Consider the following 27,345-nt stretch of genomic DNA (forward strand, 5'->3'; position numbering starts at 1 on the left):
AATCTACAAATGGATCAGACTGTTCTACACCAACATTGTCAGTGCAGTCTCAATCAATGGGTGGGAATCAGATAGCTTCCCAGTCAGATCTGGAGTCAGGCAGGGCTGCCCTCTCTCTCCTGCCTTGTTTGTGTGCTGCATAGAGCCATTTGCTGAGTCCATCAGGAATGATGCGAGCCCGAGAGGAGCAACTATTCCTGGCAGTGGGGGCCTGCAGGTTAAGGCCTCCCTGTACATGGATGATGTCGCCGTTTTCTGCTCGGATCCGCTGTCCGTGCACAGACTCATGTGCATATGTGACCAGTTCGAACGGGCCTCGGGGGCCAAGGTAAACCGAGGAAAGAGTGAGGCTCTTCAGGAACTGGGCTGACCAATCCCATTCACCCTCAGGACCGACCACCTGAAGGTGCTGGGTATTTGGTTCGGGGGAGCTGGGGGCGTGCGCCAAGTCTTGGGAGGAGCGTATCAGCAAAGTGAGGCAGAAACTGGGCAGATGGAAGCTATGGTCGCTCTCCATTGCGGGAAAAAACCTGGTCATCAGGTGTGAGGCACTGTCATTGCTGTTATACATGGCACAGGTCTGGCCTATTCCCAGAACCTGTGCCACTGCAGTCACCCAGGCCATCTTCCAATTTATATGGAGGTCAAAGATGGACAGGGTCCGAAGGGAGTCACTGTACAAAGATCTGGGCAACGGGGGAAAAATTACACCCAATGCCACCCTCACCCTGATGGCCACCTTTGTGTGTGGCTGCATCAAGCTGTGCTTGGATCCCTGGTACGCAAACACCAAGTGTCACTACGTACTGAGGTTCTACCTGTCCCCGGTGTTGCGAAGGATGGGTCTGGCCTCGCTGTCGCGGAATGCTCCGAGTAGTTGGACCGTTCCGTATCACCTGTCCTTCGTGGAGAAGTTTATGAAGAAAAACACTTTTGACCACAAGGAAGTGGTCAGCACGTCGTGTCCTTGAGACCCTTCGGGAAAAGGAGAGGGCGGATCCTGTCGAGTGGTTCCCTGAGCAGACTGTCAAAGGCATTTGGCAGAATGCCTCATCGCCAGAACTTTCCAACAAGCACCAAGACATGGCTTGGCTGGTGGTGAGAAGGGCTCTGCCTGCGAGATCCTTTATGCACGCCTGGACTCTCAGCCGCACGCTGCCCTCAACTGAGTGTTGCAGACTGGCACATTCCAAGGTCCAGGACCACGTGTTGAGGGACGCGCCGAATCTTGGGGCAGCTGCTGCCAAGGCGCACAGTGGGGAAAGACCACCGTGTAACATCTGCCTGCCTAAGAAGAACAAGGGACCCACACAGTCATTTGGGCTCTGCTGACGCCTCAGCTAAATATATGGACATATGATTGATAAATGTATAGACCTGTATATAAAAATGATAAATTCTGATCTCTGTATGTAAATGTTTATGTATGCATGGCATGACCAACTATACAGACCATCAAATTATTTTATGAATAAAGAATATTTTTGAAATGAAAAAAAAAACCTGAGGGTGCAGGTAGACAGGGTATGCTTGCTATTATTGGGCAGTGCACTGAGTATAAGAATTGTGTTGTCATACTATAGCTGTGCAGGGCATTGGAGAGGCCACTTTTGGAATATTGTATTCATTTCTGGTCTCCCTGCTATAAGTAAGACATTGTTAAACTTAAAAGGGTTCAGAAAAGATTTACTGGGGACTGGACTGCCTTGGAGCGTCAAAGGCTGAGGGTGACCTTAGAGATGTTTATAAAATCATGAGGGGCAAAGATAGCATGAATAGCCAAAGTCTTTTTACCGGTTGGGGACTCAAACTAGAGAGCATAAAGTTAAGGTGAGTGGAGAAAGATTTAAAAAGGACCTGAGGGGTAACGCTTTCATGGAGAGTTTGGTGATTGCATGGAATGAGTTGCCAGAGGAAGTAGTGGAGACTGATATAATTACAACATTTAAAAGGCATGTGGATGGGTACATGAATAGGACAGGTTTAGAGGCATATGGGCCAAATGCTGGACTAGAGTAATTTTGGATATCTGCTTGGTGTGGACAAATTGATATAAGGGTTTGTTTCCGTGCTGTACAAATGTATAATTCTAACATGGCCTCGCTCTTGCCTCAATTTACCTTGACTCCCGATGCCAGTTCCAACCGAGCAGAAAACAGCGATATCGTCCAACTACAGGGCGGGTTTGAGCTGCAGGCCTCGCTGGCTGGAACAGTCACCCCTCTCAGGCTTGCATCCTTCCTGATGGACTCAGCAAAGGCTCCAAACATCACACAAACAAAGCAGTAGAGAGAGACGGTCTGACTCCAGATCTGATTAGGAAGCTTTCTGATTCCCAGCCTGTTAACTGAAACCCTAGTAATGATGTTGGTGGAGAGCAGTTGGATCAAATCCCTCTCCAAAGCCCATTTTGGAGAGGACATCCCTCATGTAGGTGTGCAATATCCAGTCAAAGGTCTTCTCCTGATCCTGGCTGATAAGGCAGGCGTTAAGCACATAGCCAAGTACATACCTGAGGATTGCTGGACTCTCAGACATCATTTTGCCCAGTACAGCACAGACCTGATCAAGTTGGTCATGACCTTAGAGAGGACTTTGTAATCTACATTCAGCTGTGAAACTGGTTGCCAGTTTCCAAGTTCCTCCACCTCCTTTCACTTGTACATTAGAGTGATTAGATTAGATTAGATTCCCTGCAGTTTGGAAACAGGCCCTTTGGCCCAACAAAGAGTAACCCACCCAGACTCATTTCCCTCTCGCTAATGCACCTAACACTATGGGCAATTTAGCATGGCCAATTCACCTGACCCTGCACATCTTTGGTCTGTGGGAGGAAACCTGAAGACCCGGAGGAAGCCCACTCAGACATGGGGAGAATGTGCAAACTCCACACAGACAGTCGCCCGAGGCTGGAATCGAGCCCAGGTCCCTGACGCTGTGAGGCAGCAGTGCTAACCACTGAGCCATGTGCCGCCCCCATGATGATATCTTTCCTCATGGATTCACACATGGTGCCTTGACAGAAGCATCCTGTCATACACCTTCAGCAGGTTCTGGCCAATCAATTCCCTCAGAGTTGAATACAACTTGGCTGGTAAGCAGGGGTTTTGGTCAGCTCATCCAGAGATAACAGCTAATCCAGCTTCTCCTTTGTACAATTGTCTAAGTCCTCTGTGATGGCAGACAGGAATGACTGGGCGGCCGTGTTGTCTGTGGGTTTCATGTCTTATAAGGATTTGCTGATCCTCAGGATATCAAACTGAGATGATGTTACCGAACCATCTTCTTCCTTCAGGCTACTGATCACAGAGCTTTTCCTGTGCACCTTCTGGAAGAATAAACGTGAACACATTTTATCCTGCTCTATGTTGTGGACCCTGGACTAGAGGTTTAGCTTTGGAGACCTCTGAGGCAAAGTACAAAGCTTGCTGTCTGTTCACCTCCTGGAGAGCTCTTTGACATCAACCCCCATTGCAGCAGGAGTCGGTTCTGCATGCTTTTCTGCAGTTTGGACAATTCTTTCCTTCTCTCTTTTGCCTTCTGAATACCTTTTGAGGATAAAGAACTTGTTGATGTTCCCCTTGACTGTTTCCCACCAGCCCATGGAGATTCAATGAGGGGGTTTCACAGTTGTCCAACCTGTATAATCCCTTTTAAGCTTCTCAATGTGTTCTAGGGTCAACAGTTCCACATTCAGCTTCCAGCCCGCTGGTCATCCTGTAGGAGACAATCGATCAGCAGGAGGCGGCTATCAACAAAGAACACCAGCTTGCCTTCAGTAAATCTGATCAAGAAGTTTCAAACAAGAATTTGTTTGCTAATGGTGAGAAGGATATTACTTGTCAGATCCTTCATGTACTTCTGGACTCTGCACTACCACATGCTGCTTTTAAAGCAGTTATCAGACCTGCTCAGTGCCTCAAGTACATGTAAATAGTACTTTGCATAAGTAAGACGTGCCTTGGGTTTGTTTGCTGGAACCATTAGGAATGTCAAACTCCAACATATGCTTGTTCTCCACGTGCAAAGACTGCACAGAACCAAACTGCTCTAATGACTAAGTATATAAAGATTTTTTATCAAAAAAGTATATATTTTGAAATAAAAGAGATGACACATCCTGTATTATTAATTGAAATGTATTTTTACAATTTTAATGAACAAAGTAGACTTGCAGGAGGTGAAAGGATGGCCGTGTGGGTCATCATTCTCATCAGCCTGAGAGTGACTGCCCTTGACATTAAGGCAGCATTTGGCTGAAGATAGTATCAAGGAGCCCTACCACAACTGAAGTTAATGGTAATAAGGAGGAAAACTCATTTGGTTGCAGTCATACCAGCACAAGGGACAATTGTGTGGTTGATTGAGGACATCCAGGCAATCCTCAGGATAATGTCCTATCTCCAAACATCTTCAGTTGCTTCTTGGCCCCTTAAATAGGGATGACTTTGCAGTATTCGGAACCATTTGCAAATCTTCAGACCATGGTGACCAGTGAAGAAGCTCCAAACGTCTGATTACTCGCTGGCTGTTGTTACTACACATTGTGCATTGAACATTGTGGATGTCAAGATAATAGTGATACTCATTACACTCAAATTGCATGCTGACACAATTTAGACTGAAATGCAGGTTGCACGGTATTCAAACTCATATCTGTGAAACTGTAATCTAGCAAGAGTCACCGGCTGAGGGGAAAGGAAACTGGCACCAAAAACATACTTGGCAAAGTTATTATTTTCAAGTATTTACTACCACCATTTTAATAAGATGCTTACTTAACAGTCATAATTGCACTGCTTAAAAGCAGTTAGATTTGCAACACTTCCATGCTGGAGTTGCCATGTGTCTATTACAAAGGGCTGATCAACTTTCAGAATACATAAACAGTACTTTTTAAGTGAGCTTCTCTCTTCCAAATACACTCTAGCAACTGTTTCCTAACTATAGTTTCACATATTTCCATATGCGGACATTATTTTCTCCTTTATTCTTGCCCTATTACTCAATTTGGCTTTCCAAACTAGCCTTTTACATTTATCCATGGATATAGTTATGGACAGTATTTTTGGGCATTTGACCGAAACATCAATTTCCCTGCTCCTCGGATGCTGCCTGACCTGTAGTGCTTTTCCAGCACCACTCTAATCTAGACATTATTTTATAGCTACCACCTTTTCAAAGGTTGGCTATGTCCTTTTTGAGCCACTGCAGAATGCATGTAACTGCTAATAACATCTACTGTTTTTAAATAAAGAGACAGGGTCTCTTTATGTAGACGGGGTCGTTAAGGTGTTTAGCACACTTGCTTTCATTGCTCAGACCATTGGAGTTGGGATGTCATGTTGAGATTGTACAGGATGTTGGTGAGGCCTCTTCTGGAATATTGTGTATAGCTCTGGTCACCCTGCTGCAGGATGGATATTTTTATATTTAGAGGGGTTTCAGAAGAGGTTTACCAGAATGCTGCTGGGAAATAGGGAAGGTGTGAGTTATCAAGATAGGCTGGGACATTTTTCCACTGGAGTGTGAGAGGTCGAGGGATGACATTATAGATGTTTATAAAATAACGAGTGGCATAGAGAAGGTGAATAGCATGGGTCTTTTCCCTAGGGAGGGTCAGTTCAAAACTAGGGGGCATGATTATAAGGTGAGAAGAAAGATTTAAAAAGGACAAGGAACAACGGACAACTTTTTTAGCACAGTGTGGCTCATATGTAGAATAAACAGCCAACGGAAGTGGTGGATGCAGATAGTTACAATATGTAAAAGATATTTGAGTAAGTACATGAATAGGAAAGGTTTGGAAAGATATGGGCCAAACGCAGGCAAGTGGATCTAGTTTGGGAACATAGTCAACATGGACAGTTTTCATGCTATTTAACTTTATGACTATGACTGTATAAATGAGCTATGTTACTGTGGGTCTATTATGAAGTCATGTGCAGACCTTTATGAGTGAGGGCACCAAGTTTCCTTCTCTTAAAAGGACATATTGGATTTTTATGACAATAACAGTCATCATTACTCATACTACTACTACTACTTCTAGATTTAATGAATGAACTTTAAATTCAATCATTGTTGGTAATTAAACTCATGTTCCTGGACTATTAATCTGATAACATTATTTTGTGTCTGTAAACTATGACCTCTCTGCCATTGTGCCTGGTTCCTTCTCTTTGCTCCTCTACTTTGTAAATATTTTCACACCTTGCCCTATTTTCCAGCAGCAATGTTCAGTGGCCATCATGGGACTCTAAAGTGAGTGAAAGTATCACATTTCATCCTCGAGACTCTGCAGGAAAAGGAGACACTTGATGCTGTCGGGTTACGCACTGAGCAGACTGTCAAGGTTCACCTCCAGAACTTCCCAACAAACACCAAGACATCACTTAGCTGGTGGGGAGAGGATATTACCCATCAGATCCTTTTTGTAAAGCTTGATTGTATGGGCCACTGCACACTGCCCTCAAAGCAGCTGCAGGGGGGAGTAAGAATCAATCACAGGTCTCCTTCTGGAATATGCTTTTCTGATATGTTATGCTTGAAATGTTGATTCACCTGCTCCACAATTGCTGCCTGACCTGCTGGGCTCTCCCAGCACCACACTTTTTATCTCTGATCTCCAGTTCTCACTTTCTCATGGAATATAGTTTTGCAAAGGAAGTCTGGAGAAAGATGCAGTGGCTTTTGCCAGGGTTTGTCTCGAACAGCTCCAAGCCATAGAGACAAACAGCAATTGCACCTGGAAAACCATCAACTCGGTGAAACATGCTCTTTGAGCTGCCTAAAACTTTTTGGCATTCCACAGTTTACCTCGACCAAGTGTTGCAGACTGGCACATCCCAAGGTCTAGGACTACATAGTGGGGGAATGCACTGAAGTCTGGGCCAGCTGCTGCCAAGACACAGTGAGGAAAGATCACTGTCAGAGATTTTTCTACCCAAGTTAAATAGTGGGGGGAAAAATCTATTCAGTTATATTTGAGAGACGGGGAGGGTCTGATATGCAAATATAATCTTGCACAAGTATGAAAATGCCTCCAATGTTTGCTTGTTTCTTCATATGCTACTTGTAAGAACTGAACTGCTTTAGTGAATATGTATATAAAAATGTTCTTGCGAATAAAGTGTACTTTTGAAATTATAAAGACTCCTATATATCAGCTGTCACCAGGAGGTAAAGCTCCCAAACGTGTGGATGTTTTGGAATTTTAACTTGAGTATGGACAAACCTATGCAATTTTGTTTTAATTAAAAGTTCATCAACCTTAAAAAAAAAATCTCTTTGGTAATGCTGCCTGACCTGGAGTTTTACAGTGTGGAATGAGGCCCTTCAGCCCATTACATACATACTGGTAATCAATCTATTTACTGGAGTCCATTTTCCATCATTTGTCTTAAAGCCTTGTATGTTTTGAGACTTTTGGTGATCCAAATTGAGAACTTGAAGCATTGCCTATTTTCATTCCTTTTTAGTACACTGTCCGCATATACCAAAAAGGTGTATTCTGAAGCATGCTTAAGTACCATCACCCCTCCTACTCACCCCAAAGTGTGAAGAGCTCATGGACTTGGATCAAAGTCACCCAATCATTTGCCTCTGTCACATCTTCCCTTCCACTGGCCCAAATTTGAGTTTCTTGCCTATTTTCCTATTTGCCTTATCTTTGATCATCTTGTCCATGAAAACCATCTCATACTCCATCAATCTTATTTCCAATAAAGAGATCTCAACTTTACTCATCAATATTAGCTAAACTGTAAATGATTCTCTCTTCACATATTGTTGGACTCTCCTTTAAATTAGCCACCACAATCCTTACCAAAAAAATTCCTTCAGCCTACTTGCAAACTACAATCTCATCTCTAATTGTCCTTTCTAAGCAAAAGTGCTGCGATCTCCCAAATCAGTTTGCTATCTTTCCTGAAACTTCATGTTTGAATCCCTCGTTCGGTTTCTGTTCATTGTACCTAAATAGCTCTTATCAAAAAGTTTACAAAATTATATCCTATTGATTATGACAAAGGTAAACTTTCCTCATTATTCCTGACTCATCAGTAAACTATGACAGTTGACCCCACAATTTTCCTCCAACTGAGTGGGTCTGCTCATCTATCTAAGCATTGCTGTCTCAGGAATGGCATCTATTCCTGTTCCTGCACCTGCGAGAATGCCTAAAGTTCACTCTTAGGCTCTACTTAGGTTTCATCTGCATGCCGTATCAGGGAGTTACTATTAGTTTTCATTTAGTATGCTGAGGTCAGCCAATTCTACAGCACTAACACCCTTCTCAACTTATCTACTGTTATAAAATTATCAGACCAAGTCTGAGTCAAATTATTTCTCCAACTAACGCCAAGCCAGAAGCCATTGTTTTTGGTCAACACTCCAAATTGTCCAAATGCCAACTCCATCCCCTTCACAGGAAATAAGAGATTAAGGCCTTCTATTCCCAACCTTATTTTAACCTCAAGCTGAGCTTCGGACCTCATCTGAGCCATCACTAAGATGGTCTATATCTAGCACATTGCCCAACTTGAGTCGTCTTATCTCATTTGAGCTAGGCGCAGGATTAGGCAATTAAACCCCTGGAGCCTACTTCACCGTTTGATATGATCATGGTTGATCACATCTCGGCCTCAACTCCACTTTCTTGCCTACTCTCCATAACATTTAAACCCATTAATTAAAAATCCACATCCTCAAATTTACTTAGTGTCACAACATCCACCACACTCTGGGGTAAATTCCACAGACCCTTTACTGCGGAAGCCCTCACTCATATTTCACTACCTCTAGACCGGTCTACTCTAATGCCCTCCTGTACTCCAACGTTCTATGAACTAGAGGCCATCCAAAATTCCATCATTGTCTTTTTGCAGCAAACCTTGCCCCTGTATCACCCATCTCTTTGCTTGTTGATCGACATTAGGTCACAGTCAAAAAGGGTGGCACTGGAAAAGCACAGCAGACTAGGCAGCATGTGAGGAGCAGGAGAGTCAACATTAGGGCATAAACTCTTCATCAAATTCCAGCAACTGCAGTCCTCACTTTCTCCTACATTGTGTGAAATCTCGATTTTAAAATTCTTACCTTTGTTGACAAATCCCTCTATGGCCTTACCCTTTCCAATCTCTGTCATCTTCTCCAGCCCCAAAGATGTCAGCTATATATGCTCATCTGGATTTAACTACTTGTCTTATTGCCTTCAGTTGCCTCAACTGTAAGCTCTGAAATTTCCTTCCTACATCTCTCTTCCTCTCTACGTTGCTTTAGTCCTTGAGACACCTTAAAATCTAACACTGAGCAGGCTTTTGTTCATCTGACTGATTATTGCTTTGGGCTTTACTGTTATATACCTGTTCTATAGTGGTATGAGGTACCTGGGACATATTACACCAAAGTTATTAGTTAATGCACAACCCCTCTCCAAGAGAATTATTGCTCATTTTATTATAGTATTCTCAACTTCTTCTGGAGTATTTTCAAAGGGATGTAAGATACTGTACATTTCAGAATTTTAAAAAAGTTACAACAGTTTCTGATATAGCGCTTCTTAGTACTACACATCATGAGGAAAGACATTTTTGGCGTAAAGTAGCATTCTTTACAGCATTATAAAACAATTCATAACCAAAAACTGTAATATATGACATCTGGATAACCTTCTACTTGTGAAATGCAAGTCTAGATTTTAAGTTAATTAACTAAGAACTTTAGGCAATACAAGTTTAAATAAACCAGACATTTGTTCAAGCTAATACTCCATTCAATAAATAAAATGTGAATTGTGTAACAGAACAAAAATCTTGCTTGAAAATTTGACAAAAATAATTACTTAAAACACAATATGATTTCTTGCTGTCTTAAAACAATCTTAACTCAATAATTACAATTGATGAAATTAAGAAAAGGAATGACATGCCCCAGTTTCCTATATATATGTCATTCCTACCACAATACATTGGTGATTCCGTTCATACCCCATTTCAAGCATAATATATACAATGCACCCTCAGCAATTTAGGGTCTGACGTGATACCAGCAAAGGTACTGCAGTTTAAATCCAAGTCTGTTAGAAAGTGACAAAGTTTAGTACACTGGTAAACATATCAATACTTCTCCTAAAAGCATTTTTATATAATTTGATCAGAATGTTTTCAAAATCAGTCAAGTGGTGAAATGGAGTTTGAAAATCACTGTCTGAGGTGTTGTTATATCAGCCACTGCCAATTCCTGTCCATTTGTAAGGCCTAATTCTGGAAAACAAAATGTCAATTGGAGGTTATAAATTGATTCTTCATAAGAAATCTACAAACAAGTACAAATGCTTATTAGAAACTGCTCAGTTTCTTTTTATTAAAAAGTGCATTCCCAATGTTGGTAATGAATTGAAATAACACTATTAATTAATAGGATGTTACTACTGCTGATGAATAAATGTTGATCTTGCCATCATAATTGCCAAAGTGGTGGTGTTGAGCTGCCTTCGTTAACCACTTAAGTACATGTTGTACAGGTACAACCACTGTGCTATGAAAAGAACTCCAGGACTTTGACCCATCAACAGCAAAGGGATGGCAATACAGCTCTAAGTCAGGATGATGAGAGATGTGGACAAAACTTAAACTGTACTTCTCCCACACATCTGTTGCCCAAACTCTAGACATTACAGCTCTCAAGTTTGGAATAGAAATAGAAAATGTTAGAAAAACTGAGGAGGTCTGGCAGCATCTGCGAAGGAAACTAGTTAATGTTCCAATCTGATTTGACTCTTCTTCAGAACCTTTTCCAAAAATAAATGGGAAGAGATTGAACAAGTGGGAAAAGACAGACAACAGGAAGTGTCGGGGGGGTGGGCAAGGACAGGATGACAATGCCAAGCCAGCCCTGTTATTGGACTTTGGGAAGGAGGTAAAAACAGCCTGTATGTGGTTGGGGGAATTATAAAATGGGGAGCTGTGGAAAGGAGATTCCCAGGGGAGACAGTTTTAGTAGCAGTTCTGGAAATAACAGCTTGATATTCAGTGGTAAAGTCATGATCCACAAAGAGATTAGGTGGTGGTGTTGGACAATCAGCTTTTGCAAGGTGGCACAGTGGACAACAGCTCTATTAGCACGCTTGTTAAAGTCAGGATTAGGATAGTTTGTTGCTGTTATTCACTAGCGCAGACATGATGAGCCAAACTACCTATATCTGTGCTGTACATCTCTTTATACTGAGAAAGAAACAAAGGGTAACTCAGTCTTGAAAAATAATTTGTTTTCATCACAAAGTTAGAAGGTACTTTCAAATGAGCCCTTGGCAATTTACCGAGGGCTCATTTGAAAGTACCTTCTAACTTTGTGGTTTGCTGCAATGCATCATGTTGATAGAAGATACAACTATCACTATGTACTATCTGTGCAGGAAATGACTGAATTGTGGGATGGATGTGTAGAATGACAATCATGTGAGTTAATTTGCCATAGATGGCCCTGAGTTAAGTGACATTAAAGCTGCACTCCCCCTTGAGGGCACAGGATATTAGTGGAGCACATGGGTTTTTCCCCAAAACTGACGATAGCTTCATGGTCATCCTTAGACTCTTAATTCTAGACTGTAATTGAATCCAAACTCCACCCTCTATCATAGCACAATTTGAACTCAAAATTCCAAAATATTACTTGGATCAATAGTCTAGTGATAATACCACTAACCACTGCCTCTATTCAGTAATAGAAATGCCATCAAATGTCAAAGAAAGATGCTTAAGATTCTTTCTTGTTGGATTTGGTTATTACTTGGCACTTTAGTAAAGCAACATTTGCACAAGATCATTTAATACAAATCAAAGCACAATGCTTCAGGCAACACAAGGGACAGAAAGGCATAACGGACCAGAAGGTCAGCTCCTCTCTCGCATTTTGTATACTTACAAATCAGTAAACTGAAACAATTTAAAAACTAAATCCCTTTCCTCCAAAATAAACTGTTGCTTTAATGGAAATGTGAATGCAAAAATTCTTGACAAAATGAGAAACAGTTATTTCATCTCTCTTTAGCTCTCAACATGCTGTATTTATCATAAATATATTCCTGGAATGTTCAGCAATACATCAACTTTAAGTACTCTCAGGATTCCAGGATGCTTATTTTTCAGGAATCCTGATTAGTAAAATCAAGCAATCAGAAATGCTGAGTGCTCAGCTACACATGAACAACACTCAGCAAGCTGTAAGTACACCAACATTTTACCCGGTGGAAGAATGTCATAAAATCCTGACAACTCTTAACATCTTACCTTTCAGAGTTTTTGAAAGATTTGGTCTCGTCCTTTCTTCAATTGATGCTACAGTCTGTAAAATGAGAGCTGACTTGAGCTTTCAATACAGCAACCTCTCAATTTTTTTGTTTATACATTGCAAATTGAATTATTACAAAAATAAATTTCTTACTTGTAAATACAGTGTTTTATTCTTTCCATCCAAAGTTGCAGTGATAGCTGGAGATTTCATTTGTCTGTGTAGAATATGGACAAAATTTACTACATTGATCAAAATGGGCACTCACTCTCCCTTTATTAAGACTATTTGTGAACGATTAGCTGGACTGTCCTTGCTTCTTTACTCTTACATCATTTTTTTTGTGCACGATACCTTTAGTACAGTAGCGATCATCACTTAAAATGACTGCCCAATTAAAGGTAAAAATAAAGGTTCTGACTAACTGTTGCTTCAGTTCTTTGGAACAAAATAATTGGGGATTTCCACTTCATGTAATAACGTAAATGTTTAATTAAAACTAATTGTTGGAGAAACTTACTAAGTCTGGCAAGGACTGTACCTAGGTATTCTGTACCTAAAATGGCTCCATACATTGGTGACATTATTACAGTGTAATTAATCTTATAACTGAAGCTGTTGTACCTAGATACTTTTGTATTCAAGATGGCAGAGTGAGTGGGAAATTGAAAACTTTTCACTGTGCTCATTTGAGTACATGACAATAAAGCTCATTCATTCAATTCAGCGAGTGGCAGTAGAAGGAAAATATTCTGCCTGGAAGTCTGTGGTGAATGGTGTTCCACAGGGCTCTGTCCTTGGGCCTCTACTGTATGTAATTTTTATTAATGACTTGGATGAGGGGATTGAAGGATGGGTCCGCAAGTTTGCGGACGACACAAAGGTTGGACATGTCGTTGACAGTATAGAGAGCTGTTGTAGGCTGCAGCAGGACATTGACAGGATGCAGAGATGGGCTGAGAGGTGACAGATGGAGTTCAACCTGGATAAATGCAAGGTGATGCATTTTGGAAGGTCAAATTTGAAAGCTGAGTACAGGACTAAGGATAGGATTCTTGGCAGTGTGGAGGAACAGAGGGATCTTGGTGTTGCAGGTACATAGATCCCTTAAAATGGCCACCCAAGTGGACAGGGTTGTTAAGAAAGCATATGGTGTTTTGGCTTTCATTAACAGGGGGATAGAGTTTAAGAGTCGTGAGATCTTGTTGCACTCTATAAAACTTTGGTTAGACCGCACTTGGAATACTGCGTCCAGTTCTGGTCGCCCTATTATAGGAAAGATGTGGATGCTTTGGAGAGGGTTCAGAGGAGGTTTACCAGGATGCTGCCTGGACTGGAGGGCTTAACTTATGAACAGAGGTCGACTGACCTTGGACTTTTTTCACTGGAGAAAAGGAGGAGGAGAGGGGACCTAATTGAGATATACAAGATAATGAGAGACATAGATAGAGTCGATAGCCAGAGACTATTTCCCAGGGCAGAAATGACTAACACGAGGGGTCATAGTTTTAAGCTGGTTGGAGGAAAGTATAGAGGGGATGTCAGAGGCGGGTTATTTACACAGAGTTGAGAGAGCATGGAATGCGTTGCCAGCAGCAGTTGAGGAAACAAGGTCATTGGGGACATTTAAGCGACTACTGGACATGCATATGGTCACAGAAATTTGAGGGTGCATACATGAGGATCAGTGGTCGGCACATCATCGTGGGCTGAAGGGCCTGTTCTGTGCTGTACTGTTCTATGTTCTAATTCAGTTCAGAAAGGAGCTTCTTAAATATTAAAACTGAAAATTCTTCCCAAATTTTCTTTTCAGCACTCCCTCTCCCTAATACACATATAGGCAAACTTGCTCTCCATTACTACTTCTACATTTGCCTTGTTCCTTTCCTTGCTCTGATACCAGAAAGTAGGCAAATCCTCAATGGGAAAAATCAGTCCAAGCCTTAATTGTTAATGACAGTATGTCCGCATGACAACAACTGGAATGACACACTAAAACATACAGAGACCTAACGGAGAAGGTGAATATTGAAAGGAAACTTACAGTGAAGCACTTTGAGTCAAGTAATCTAGGAGTTCTTGAAGTTTTGCAGATGGTGAAAATTGCAGGTCCTGAGGTACCTGGCTGCAGGCAGGACAGTTTTCCTTGAAGGAAAAATGTATAAAAATAGAAAATGTAGAACCATCTCAGACCCCGTTTCACATTTTCCAATAGTTAAAAGATAAAAACAAGCATTCTTTCAAACAAATTAATGGATTTCAATTTGTAAATTTATAGAAAAACATTTACAAAATCATTTTTATTGACGTACTCTATGTTGTTCACTACATAAGGTTGGGCATGTCATAACTGAAGATGCATCTTAATAGTATTTTCCAAGCCTCACACCTAAAGGGTAAAAAGTTCACTTTTTATGCTTTAGTATTGTCTTGTTCATTTACTTCATGGGGCAGTGCTCCCACCTACCCACTTTGGCCTATACAATACTGTACAGCATTATAGAGTGTAAACCAAAGTCTCCTTCACATCTTTGCTATGAAGCAGGGGTTAGGACCCTCGGCACTTTCATCACCCGCGTGGGTCAGGACTTAATGCATCAAAAACAAATACTTAGTTCTGATGGCTACACTCTTTCAGATATTCACACTTGAAAGAGTTTCAAAATTAAAAGTGGAATTAAAAAAAATATAGAATAAAGTGGTGACTTGCATATCACACCCAACAGATAAAGGTTTTTCTATCACATTATAAAGTCAGATACTCACCTTACGTTCTGCTTCAAACGTGTATGTGTAAAGGCCGTCAACATCATTGAACACCAAGTAGTTATTCAGAGGAATATATGCACTGAAAAAGTAACACTGTGCAATTTAAACCTTTATTGCAAACAGACATGATTATGAAAGTCAGGACCAATGTTTAATAAATGTTTAAAAAGTTTACCTTGATGCAATTTTGAAGACTTCAGTTGCACATACAGCTGAGGAAAAAAAAAACTTTAATTTAAAAAGCTCTATATTGTCTCAAAATTAACATTTAATGTTTAGAATCCCTATAGCATGGAAACAAGCTATTTGGCCCAAAAGTCCACACTAACCCTCCGAAGAGTAAGCCACCCTGACCCATTGCCCTTCTACTATACGTTTCCCCTGACGAATGCACTTAACCTACACATCCCTGAACACTACGGACAATTTAGCAGAGCCCATTCACCGAAGCTGCACATCGTTGGACTGTGGGAGGAAACCAGAGCACCTGAAGAAAACCCATGCAGTAATGTGGAGAATATGCAAACTCCACACACAGTCACCAGAGGTTGGAATCAAACCCAGGTCCCTAGTGCTGTGAGGCAGCAGTGCTAACCACTGAGCTACCGTGCCACCAAAACTTAACACATTCAACCTGCAAGTAATAACCAAAATTAACAAAATTATAGTCCTAAAGTAAATGTGGTATCCAGCTTCTGCCAAAATTTGATTAAGGTGGCCTTTAATAAGTTTTGAAATTGTTATTTACTTGTTTATATTTTGTTTTGCAATTTTATGATGGACTAGACAACTTTTTAAGACAGCGTTCTAAGCATAAGTTTATTTAAATCTGGTATTACAATGCTAAGCCACAAAACAGAAGTAGTAACTAATGATGTGTCAGAATTGCTCTCCCTGTTCATATCTGATTGGTTCATGGTTCATGAGACACTCAGGCTGCCACCTGTTGTTTTCACTGGGTATTGCAATAAAGATATTCCAGAAGTTCTTTTTAAAGTATATTCATTGTCATTCAGGGATCAATCCATATCTCATTGAGGGAACTTTACATGGCCCAAAATGTAATAAAAACTGCAAGCCTTTTATTCCCCCCCATGGGAGATTTATTATGCAACCAATTACACCACAATTCCATTAAGACATGGAATACTGAACTCAGCCATGGTTGCTCAGCACTCTATTGACTGAAGTTTCAGACAATTTCATTTTTAAAAGTAGCATCAAACTTGAATTTTTCTCCCTAGAATATTGCATTTTGTCCTGAAACATGATAACTATTCAGAGTAAGGTTAAAAAAATTGAAATAGTACAATACACTGCATAAGATGCAGGTCAAAAGACTAAATAGAAAAAGTAAAAAAAGTGTTTAAAAAATTGAGAAAGAAATATAAAACGATAGTAAGAATTTGTATAAATATTAAAAAAGAAAGGAATTAACCAACTGAGCAATGCTCTAATTAAAAGTGTGTCTGGGAAAGTAATGCAAAAACACACTGTGCATGTATATTGCACTAGTTTTCACCTAAGAATACAAGTAACATGCCAGAAAAAGCTATAAATTGGGAATTGGAAGGGAAGGAAGAATAAATAAGAAAGCAATCACCAAGTAATAATAGGAGTACATTCAGTAAGCTACAAGCTGACATACTCTCACAAACCACTGACCTTCATCCTAAGGTCATAAAAGAAATGGCAAGACTGGTTGATGCATTGGTTTTAATACTCCAAAATTCTTTAGCTTCAGTAAAGGTTCCCTTAGATTGGTAAAAATGAATTTAACTCCTTTATTCAAAAGGGAAAAACATGGAGCAGGAAACTACAGACCAGTTAACTTAATTTCTTTTATTAGGAAGTTGGCAACTTTTGACCACTTATATAAATTAATTGGATAAAAGTGTGGTTACTACAATTTTTGGTGACAAAGATAGATAGGAAAGTAAGTTTTGAAGAGGATATATGAAAGCTGTAAAGGGAGAGAAAGTAGTTAAGAAAATTGGCAAATATCATTGAAATAGGTGGGAAAATGTGAAGGACAAGAAGAATAAAAAATAAGCATATTATCTAAATAATGAAAGATTGCAGAGATCAGATGCAGAGACATCTGGATGCCTTATATGCAAATACAGCAAGTATTTCAGAAAGCTCCTTATTGCGAGGGGAATAGAATAAAAAGTAGAGATATAATGCTTCAGTCATACAGAGCACAGGGTACTGTGTACAGTATTGGCTTATTTATTTAAGGAAGAATATAAACACATAGTAAGTAGTTAGAGAAGATTTGCTAGACTAATAGCAGGAATGCGGGAGGGAGTTGTCTTAACAGTAAAGTCGGAACATGCTAAGCTTATATACGCTGAATTTTAGAGAAGTGAATTTCAAAATGTATTAAACACAAGTTCCTAAGGGATTTTGATAGGGTGCATTGAAAAGGATGTATCATCTTGTGGAGATTCTAGGCTTAAGGGTATATGAAGAGCGTAAAAGAGAGATTAGGAGACATTTTTTTCCCCCTCACAGGGTGAGTGTCTTTGGAACACTCTTCCTGATAAGGCAGCAGAAGCAAAGTTCTTAAATATTTGTAAGGCAGAATTAGACAGATCCGTGATAAGCAAGAGGATTAGAGGTTATTAGGACAGGCAGGTTTGTCCAGATCAGCAATAATCTTACTGAATGACAGTATAGGCTTAGGGTGTCCAGGTAGTTTGGTTCTGCTTCGAATTAGAACTTCCATTACTCCTTCAGAAGGAGAGTAAACATCACAGACATCCTTTCAGCACTGAAGTGCCATCTAATTGTAAATATAGGATTTTAATTCCAAATTTAGTAAATATTAATAGTGTAACAATACTAAACATGAAGCATTCAGTCCTGTAACGTTGTTTTATCAAAGCCTTTACCTGTCTAAAGAATTTGTTTCTCTAGGTTGAAAATCTTACCAATACAAAGTTGGAATACAATACAAAAGGAGATTAGAATGCAGAGCAGTTGCTTCACACATGGCTCTTTAGTTTCAGGAGCTATGAACAAAACCAGCTGAAACTGCTGGGAACATAACCTCGCTCTGACAGCGATACCAATTCTGTAATTTGAGAGAACCACTGACTAATTTGGTGTGGGGATGCCGATGCTGGACTGGAGTGGACAAAGTCTGAAGTCACACAACACCAAGCTATAGTCCATCAGGTTTGTTTGAAATCACTAGCTTTCAGATTGCTGCTCCTCTGTCACTCAACAATGGAGCAGTGCTCCAAAAGCTTGTGATTTCAAATAAATCTAGTGGACTATATCCTAGTGTCATGTGACTTCCAATTTGATGTCTCACAGTAATCAGTCCCATGCCGGAACACATTACACAAACAACAGATGATGTAAGAAAGTTACACAGAAAAATATTTGTACTTGCTACCTGTTAGCTGCCATGAACCAGATTTTGCATTTGCTTGTCAGAAATGCAATAGTTCTAGCATCTACCATGATTGCTTATAAAAAAAAGTGTGGTTAAATTGCTGCCAGTTCACTCAGAAGAAATGCTCTGGATGTATGCCCTGTGCTTGCTGACCAACACTGACTAATGATCAAATTTTAAAATTCTAATCGTCAAATTCAAATAAGACATCGTTCCTCCACCATTGCTTTAACTCCTCCAACTCCACATTGCTGATCTCTGTGCTCTTCTAATGTTAATGTGCCCATAACTAATACTAATTCCTTCACCACTAGCAGTGGCGCCTTCAATTGCTTAGGCCCCAGGCTCTGGACTTCCCTCCCCACACCCCCCTCTCTACCTCACTTTTCTCATAATTGACACTCAAAATTGGCGTTTTTGAACAGGTCTTTACCTGGACTGAACAGCTCCTTACCTGGCTCTGTCATACTGCTTTTACTAGTTCTACAAAGCGTCTTGAATATTTCATTACATTAAGGGGGTTATATAATTAAATGCTGTTGTAGTTTGAAGTAAACCTCCTAACAAATAAAACAATGGCCTATCCATTCACTATAGATCATAAAGATTCAGAATTTCAGGATCAGAGAATGGTTGCTACTCAGAAGGACACCATTTGATCGGTCTTGACCACACTGGTTCCCTGCAAGGGGAGTTTATGTTGTTTCACTCTCCTGGCATTTTCTGTTGTCAAGCAAATTTTCTCTCTCCCATTGCTACCCATTTCACTTGCAAAGCTAAGATTGAACCTGCCTCCACTACACAACCACACGCTCTAGATCTTAACCAGTAGCTGCATAAAAAGAACTTTCCCATGTTGTCACTGATCTTGTGTTTGCGACCCTTTTACCAATTGGAACATTAGTTAAGGACAAACCATTCTGATAGCTGTAAAGCACGGAACTGTTTAAAGTTTCTTGGTCTCTTTAAAGCAGTATCGAACATTTAATACTGGTAAAACTAACTTGGGTAACTTGCTCTGACACTGTACTTTCATGTTTCCATAAATATAAACCTCACATCCATCTCTTAATGCCATGCAAAAAAGCCCAGTTCAAAATGTTACTTAACCATTAACTTTACCTGCAACTACTGCATTGGTAGATGCTACTGCAGGGATAATTCTCTTAACAACACCTGGAACAAACAATAAAAAGTCGCATCAATATGTATTCAAACTTACAAATTTATGTTCCTATTTTGTAGGACATACCTTGAGTAAGCCTATATGTTATACCAGTTATGTTAAACTGAGCAGCTCTTTCAAGTGATTTCTGAAAAACCCACTGTATATGCTCGGGATCATCACCATCCAGTGCAACGCCCTCTGTAGGAAAAACAAAATTCTTCATTTTGATAACAAAGCATATTGTACAGAGTGCATTAGATATAAGTGAAATCTCAAAATTAAGCCACAAAACTGCTCAATATTTTCTGATTCAGTAAATTAAACCAACACTGAGAATTAGAACACTTCCACTTCAAACCCTCTTGAATACAATACTAGATATTTGCAAGAAAGGCCTGCAAAGCCAATGTGCCAAAACATCACCTATAAAAGACAATCTCACAAGCATGCGTGAGAATTTTTCTGTTTCTAATAACATCTGATATCAATTCTGAGTAAGATTTTCTATTTAGCTGCAATTGCTGAATGATGGATAGTTATTGCCTAAGATTCACATCCAGTTGGAACAGAAAGTGATTAAACCAATTCTATAACCTGTTGCAAGTCCACTTCTACAGAGTACCAAATCTGGGAAGTTAGAACGTGGGAGAATTTTAAGGTTGAAGTGAGGTGAGAAGTGCTGTTCTTTTTATAAAAAGAACAAAGTAATCCAAGAGAAGGGGAAATCACAAGGCTTGACAGCCGAGGTCCAGAGATACTAATTAAAATGAATAGCTGAAACAACTTGCTAGTTAAATTCAATCAGAGATTGATAGCTGAGACATGTTGCTTTCAATTCCCATGCCATATGGAAACTTCTGCTAGTTGAGTTTCAACACAGAATCTCTGAGCTTGAAGGACAGCTGGAGTCACTGCAGTGCATCAGAACAGTTTCCTGGATTGCACATTCCAGAAATTGGCCAGCTCACTGGCAGAGGGAGTCCAGCACAGTTAATAGCTGGCAATTCAGGAGGACGATGAGGACAAAGTACAGGGATTTTTTTGTTGTGACTTTTTTTATTTTTCTCATTTCTAAAATAGATTTTTTTTTTATGAATGATTAGTCACTAGACTAGTGCGATTCTGTACAGAATCTTTACAAATATAGAACAAACAAACTGAAGGTGTTTGTTACTTATACAAGATTATATTTACAGACACTGGAGACACAAAGGGCCCAATAACTGAATGGACCCCCATTGTACTTTGGCAGAAAGACCTTCGATGGTCTGTTCCCACTGTGACTTGGCAGGAGCTGCTACTAGCTTTAGTGCGACTCTCAGCGCTCAGTCCTGGACCTTGGAATGTGCCAGTTTGCAACACTTGGTAAAGGTCAACTTCTTGCTTTTGAAGACCAACAAGTTCCGGGCAGACCATAGGGCATCTTTCACCAAATTGATGGTCCTCCAAGCGCAATTGTTGTTTGTCTCAGTAAATCTTCTGGGGAACAGAACATAGAGCAGAGTCCAGCATCACAGAGCTGCTCGGGACAAACCTTGACAAAAACCACTGCATCTCTCTCCAGACTTCTTTGCAAAAGAAGGTGGTGGTATGCAACAGTCTTTACTAGACCCCACCTTAGCTGCTTCAAGAGTAGCATGCAGTGGCACAGAGTGTCCAGGCATACATGAAGGACCTCACAGATAGTGACCTTCTCAACACCAAGAGATGTGTTGGCGCCCATTGGGAAGTTCTGGTGATGAGGCATTCTGTCAAATCACTTTTGACAGTATGCTCAAGAAACAACCAAACAGGATTTACCTTCTTCCACAGGGTCTAGAGGAAGCTACACATTGTATAACGAGTCAGGATGGGTGAACTCCCTCTCAGGAACATTCATTATCTGCTCTCAGAATATCCAATCCCATTCCTTTCAGCTTCACAGACAGGATCACAAATTAAGGTTTGGCTAATCACACCTCTGCTTCCCCACTCCCTCCAAGAGGCAAGAAATGTCCTTCGGCTTTATGGCTAAAGATTTATCATCAATACTCGTTATGATTCAAGCTTATACAAAATGCATGTACAATTAGAACATTTAAAAGACATTTGATCTGATAGAAGAGGAAAGGTTTAGGGGGATATGCACCAAATGTTGGGAAGTGGGACTAGTTTAGTTTGGGAGACTTGGTCAGCATGGACTGGTTGGACCAAAGGGTCTGTTTCTGTTCTGTATGATTCTAAGACTGTACGACTCGGAGATGAAATGGTAACTTTGGTATAAAATGAATGAAATTCAGGATGATTCAGGCTACGAGTTGTAAAATAGGAAAACCATAAAGTAGAATTTTTTCTTACAATGATCTTGTTAAAAAACTGGAATGCAGCAAGTAGGTACAACTCAAAGACACCAAACAGGTTTCAATGCACATTGAGTTTAGCATCATTAAGAATCGTAAATGGTTAGCTTTCTCCTGCAAGTGTTAATGTTGGTGTCCTGTGATCATTTGGTAGCCTGACCACTTCATGAGACATTGGAACCCTAGTCAGGGGTAAATATAGGGTAGGGGAATAGGTCTGGGTGGGTTATTCTTTGGAGGGTCGGTGTGGACTTGTTGGGCCGAAGGGCCTGTTTCCATACTGTAGGAAATCTAATTTAATCAAATCAAGAAATCTAGTTTGGCAGCCAAATAAACATTTACAGCAACCTAGCAAATATATTTGCTATTGTAGTGTGTGATGCTGTTACGCAAACCTTGGCAAAAACATGGTTGAAGGCCACTAATTTTCCAATGGGTGTACTGAACAGAGACCTATAGAGAACAAGGAATGTCTTGGATGAAGGGCAAAATACACTAGAACTGAACAAAAAAGGGGTCAGAAAATTACTGCTGTTTTTATCATCTGTGGTGACATAGACATATTCCAGGCCATTTGAATGGTGGGACTGCAAACCAAATGAGATGGAGAGACTGGGGATCATTTTTTAAATTCTAAATCTAACTACCGAGTAGCTTGACTTATTGTACCAGTGTTATGAAGATGTGGGTATACCTTTAAGAGAGTTAAAGGCAGCAGAACTATCGGACCCAGCATCAAGTATACTCAAAAACGATAACAATGTAACACTGGGTCGAACAACTTGATTAGTTCGTTGCTTGGGGACTAAAACAAATTTGAATTCAGCCAATCAATTTAAAATTATACTTGAAACATATCAAACTCCGATCCAGTTTGAATTGAGTATATGGACAATCTTAAAAGCCAAAGACATAATCCGATGCTCTGGAGTATAAGGCAGGGGAAAATTGAACAGTTGAGAGGAGATCTGCCGCGTCCTAGCATGTAAGAGACTGCTTGAAAAAATCTCTCAGACGTCCCTTTTTGATCAGTAACCTGTAAGCAGAAATTCCTAACAAGGAGGAAAGAAGACACAGGAAGATCCGAAGACAAGAACCTACAGCTGCATGATTTTGAGATAGGTAGTGTTGTTTTGTAAATTTTAATTGGGAGTTTCATCGGACTATTAAAGAAGGGAAGCTAAAAGTTAGTTTAGAGAAAGAAATTGTAAATCATGGTTAGTTAATTATTCACTGTTATACTTTAAGAAATAAAGTTGTTAATTTTTACTTTAAATAGTTCTTGGCCACTCGATTTTTACAGATTACTGCATGGGATAAATCTTTTCTGTGTTGCTGGTTTTAAATTAAGCAGGAGGGTTTACCCAGTGTCGTAACAACCGGTGATACTCGGAAGAGTGGGAGGACAGGGGTGTGTGTGCGAGTGAGAGAGAGAGAGAGAGAGAGAGAGAGAGAGAGAGAGAGAGACAGAGAGAGAGAGAGAGACAGAGAGAGAGAGAGACAGAGAGAGAGAGAGACAGAGAGAGAGAGAGACAGAGAGAGAGAGAGACAGAGAGAGAGAGAGACAGAGAGAGAGAGAGACAGAGAGAGAGAGAGACAGAGAGAGAGAGAGACAGAGAGAGAGAGAGACAGAGAGAGAGAGAGACAGAGAGAGAGAGAGACAGAGAGAGAGAGAGACAGAGAGAGAGAGAGACAGAGAGAGAGAGACAGAGAGAGAGAGACAGGCAAACATACATACACACACAAATTACCCAGTTAAAGATCATTTTAAAAAGCATGTTACTGAAAAGAATAGGGCAGACAGCAGGCAAAGGAGTCCTATACAAGTGGATGAAGAGACTGTAAAAGGTGGTGGAGGCCAGATGATCAATTATCTCAATATCATGTGGCTGATGACAAGATCCATCTTCATCAGGACCACAGTGTCAGCAGGTGGGAGAAGTTACATTTCTCTGAACTATGGTTTAGCAGCAGGGGTAGGGAGAGGCAGCCGAAGTCATCTGCGAGGCCCAACACCATTTTAAGATGCAGATTAACTTAACTTAGATAGAGGACATTCTTATTCTCTTTAATACATCTTGTAATCTCTTTGTAGAAATTGACATTAAGATAAAGCAATTATGCCCGGTGCAAATGTCACTCAATCAGGTTTATAATTCTAAACGGAGAATAAACTATTTTCTTTCCAGTCTCCATTTTTCCAGCCTCGTGTTAGAAGTTATTGAAAGCAATTATTGAATCATCTTTCCTTCCTCTCCTGCCACTCCCTAAATCTTTAAAGAGATTGGTTGCCCCTTACCTCTCTTTCCCTGAAGACTCACCACCTGCCAATCTCAGGCTGCTACTTTTCAATCACTGAACTGTCCTCCAATCAGAGATTTAGATTTAGTCTCTAAAGGAGCAGACAGACCTGAAGGGAGGAAACCGGTGATTGGAGGAGCTGGAGTAACCAGGTTAAAAGGAACAGAGTGACTCCTTCCATGGCAATTCTGGATTCAGTTCCCCAATTTTGACAGGAAATGTGCATTTTCTTTTTAAAAACAAACCTCCAGCAAGATGCACAAATTAAAAATTAGCCAAATGACAAATGTCTCATTTACATAACTACTAATAATAGTCATCACCTTGAACACTAATATTAAAGTAATGCAAACATTTGAGTGTGAACTTTCACTGACTAGCATAATGTTTCGGTCATTCACTTTAATTTTTGCTGAGGCCCCTCCTGAGCCGCTCCATGACACAGGACTCTGTGCTCTAGACAAAAATTGACTGTGCCTGGAGGACCATTAACTCTGAAAGACACTCTTTGGTCTGCCCAAAACTTGTTGGCCTTCAAGAACAAGAAGTTGACCCTGACTGAATATTGCAGACAGGCACATTCCAAGGTCCAGGACTATCTACTGATGGACGCACTAAAGCTTGTGACAGTTGCTGTCAAGGCAGAACTAGGAAAGACCATCGTCTGAAGTCTTTCTGCCGAAGTTAAATAAGGGGTCTGTTCAGTCATCAGGCCTTCCTGGTGCCTCAAATGCATATAAACATAATCTGGTTCACGTAAGAGATGCCTTTGATTTGTTTGGATAGAATCTAACTCCAACATTTTCTTGATATGTTATTGTATAGGATTGAATTGTGTTTGTGACTGTATATTATTTATGAATAGTATAATTTTGAAACACAAAAGCAAAAGTGAAGGAGTGGCAGAGTTTAGATTTTTCAGTGCATATGCTCTTTTTAAGAATGTTATCAACAAATCCAAAATATTAATTTAGTTAATTGTACCTCCAAACGGGATTTCTTTTGGCCACTGCAAAACTCTGACATATTCAATACAATGTTCTGGAAGCCTGGGCATAGAAGCAATGGTACACATGGGAAAGTTAATCTGTAAAATAAATTGTAAAACTATTTTCATCTCAAAATTCAGGATTTACGCTAACTGACAAACAGACGGTTAACTAAAATAATGTTTAATATTTCTCAGATGATAAAACAAAAATGATACAATTCACTAAAAAATCAATTCCATGTTTCAAACACACGATTTAAGGAAAAGGCAAGAGGAAAAATAACTTTTCTGACTTGTCTTTCAGTGACTAAAAGTAGAGCAACTTTAAAAAAACCCAAGAATCTGCTGTGTGTTAGAATGAAATAACATATACTGATCCAAAATATGTTACCATCAATAAAAACTGCATTTTAGAAAGAAAATGAAATAGGTATGATTGTATCAAATAGGACTTCATCAGATTTGACAGGGGAAATCAAAAGAACATGTAGTCAAGTGGTTAAAAAAAAAAGCAGGCTGAAGATCAAAATTGAGAAATGTAAGTAAGAAATCAGAGACCGGCATTATATGAAAACACTGAACCAGAAACAGGCTTAGATGCAAATATTTGAAACAGGAGGCAAGTTTTGTTTTTGGTAACCTCAATCTCTAACTGATCAGGTCCCAAAGACTGGATCAGTAATATTTTCACAAACCTAGAAGTTACCTGAGGAGGGTACAATTCCAGTGTACACTCTATACATGCTGTCAGTCCTGGCAATATAACACGTGCATTACCCTTAAACCCTTCGGTCCCACCATCAATCAATGGTATAATGGAGCTTGGGTCTAGTGTTCCATCTTCAAAGTTCAGCAGTGATATCTATGAAAAATAAAGATGTTTCTTATTAAGAAAAATGTTTTTCACTATCTTCATTTAAATAATCACTTAATTAAAGCACATTGTTATTATTACAATCATTCAAACTCTCAAGAATGTCAAACTGTCAATAACCAGAATACAAATGGCTAGAAAGGCCATTGAGGTGCACTGGTAGTATCCTTATCTATGGGCCAAGAGACCCAGTTTCAAGTCCCACCTGCTGTGGAGGTGAGTAGTAAGAACTCTGAACAGGTGATAAGAAAATATCTACAAATGCCCAGAAACAGCACTTATTGCACAGCAACCTCTGGGCTAGAAGGGTCAAGCTCAATATGAATCTGCAACCCCCTCCCCCCTCAAAAGATGTGTTATAACAGATCCAAACAGGACGATCAAAATAACTACAAATGTATCGAGTGCCCAGATTATCCATTTGGGGAAAAGAAAGGAAACAATAAAACCAGTTGCAAAAAGAGGTATGACAAGATGCTGTCTGGTAACTTGTTAGGTTGATGACTATTAACTTAATTTAGTCCTATCTTCATAAGCCTGACCTGCTGAATGAGGAGTTCAACATTTTGTGTCTTAAACTCATCTGGTATTTGGGGGCCTATTCCACTACACCTAAAATTTGTTCTTATGATGTTTTGTGAATTTCTTCACTGGATTGTTGCTATTTAATTGTTCCCAAGTAATTGCTATTCGCCATTAAGTTATTACTGTTACGATTCATACCAACATCCCATTGATCCATCGTCGGGCGATGATAGAATCTAATCCACTAATAACGATATGAAATTCTGAAACAAAAGTAGTACTTTTTACAATGAGTGAGTTGAATTGAATTCCTCCTTTATTAGTCACTGATTTCCACATTCCAGCTAGATAAATAAACATTTTCAATAAAAGTACAATATCAAGTCTCTTAAATATTTCAAAATAGCGTGCAAACAAATAATGAGGCCAATGATTGAATCTAAAGTGAACACAACAATAACTCTGCACACAAAACTCCACAGAATGACCAATTATTTTTCAAATGTTTGGATTGAAAGGAAAACTGATCAGAACCAAGGAAAGCTTGCTTCTCTATTTAGCATAATAACTTTTAGTACTAATTTAGTGAGTAAAATTAGGGCGCACGGGATTGGGGGCAAAGTACTAGATTGGATAGAGAATTGGTTGGCTAATAGGAAACAAAGGGGAGTGATTAACGGC

General features: G+C 39.9%; 1 protein-coding gene across 3 annotated transcripts in view; it reads right to left on the reverse strand.

Annotated features, from left to right (window-relative positions):
• Positions 1-9,434: 9,434 nt before the first annotated feature.
• Positions 9,435-27,345, reverse strand: part of uba3 (ubiquitin-like modifier activating enzyme 3) — a 35,927-nt gene continuing 18,016 nt past the window's right edge. For 2 of the 3 annotated variants that reach the window (XM_072582522.1, XM_072582523.1), the window contains 11 exons: positions 26,863-26,927; positions 25,972-26,127; positions 25,259-25,361; positions 19,719-19,832; positions 19,589-19,642; positions 15,236-15,272; positions 15,058-15,139; positions 14,336-14,436; positions 12,445-12,508; positions 12,291-12,345; positions 9,435-10,265 (listed from right to left, as the gene is read on the reverse strand). In XM_072582522.1, coding sequence (XP_072438623.1) covers positions 10,177-10,265; positions 12,291-12,345; positions 12,445-12,508; positions 14,336-14,436; positions 15,058-15,139; positions 15,236-15,272; positions 19,589-19,642; positions 19,719-19,832; positions 25,259-25,361; positions 25,972-26,127; positions 26,863-26,927 — 920 coding nt within the window. In that variant the 3' untranslated portion in view covers positions 9,435-10,176. Of the gene's footprint in view, positions 10,266-12,290; positions 12,360-12,444; positions 12,509-14,335; positions 14,437-15,057; positions 15,140-15,235; positions 15,273-19,588; positions 19,643-19,718; positions 19,833-25,258; positions 25,362-25,971; positions 26,128-26,862; positions 26,928-27,345 lie in introns of all 3 variants that reach the window. The other variant, XM_072582524.1, reaches the window with a different exon arrangement.

The sequence above is a fragment of the Chiloscyllium punctatum genome, chromosome 12 (genome assembly GCF_047496795.1).
Source record: "Chiloscyllium punctatum isolate Juve2018m chromosome 12, sChiPun1.3, whole genome shotgun sequence".
In the NCBI taxonomy this organism is placed as follows: Eukaryota; Metazoa; Chordata; class Chondrichthyes; order Orectolobiformes; family Hemiscylliidae; genus Chiloscyllium; species Chiloscyllium punctatum.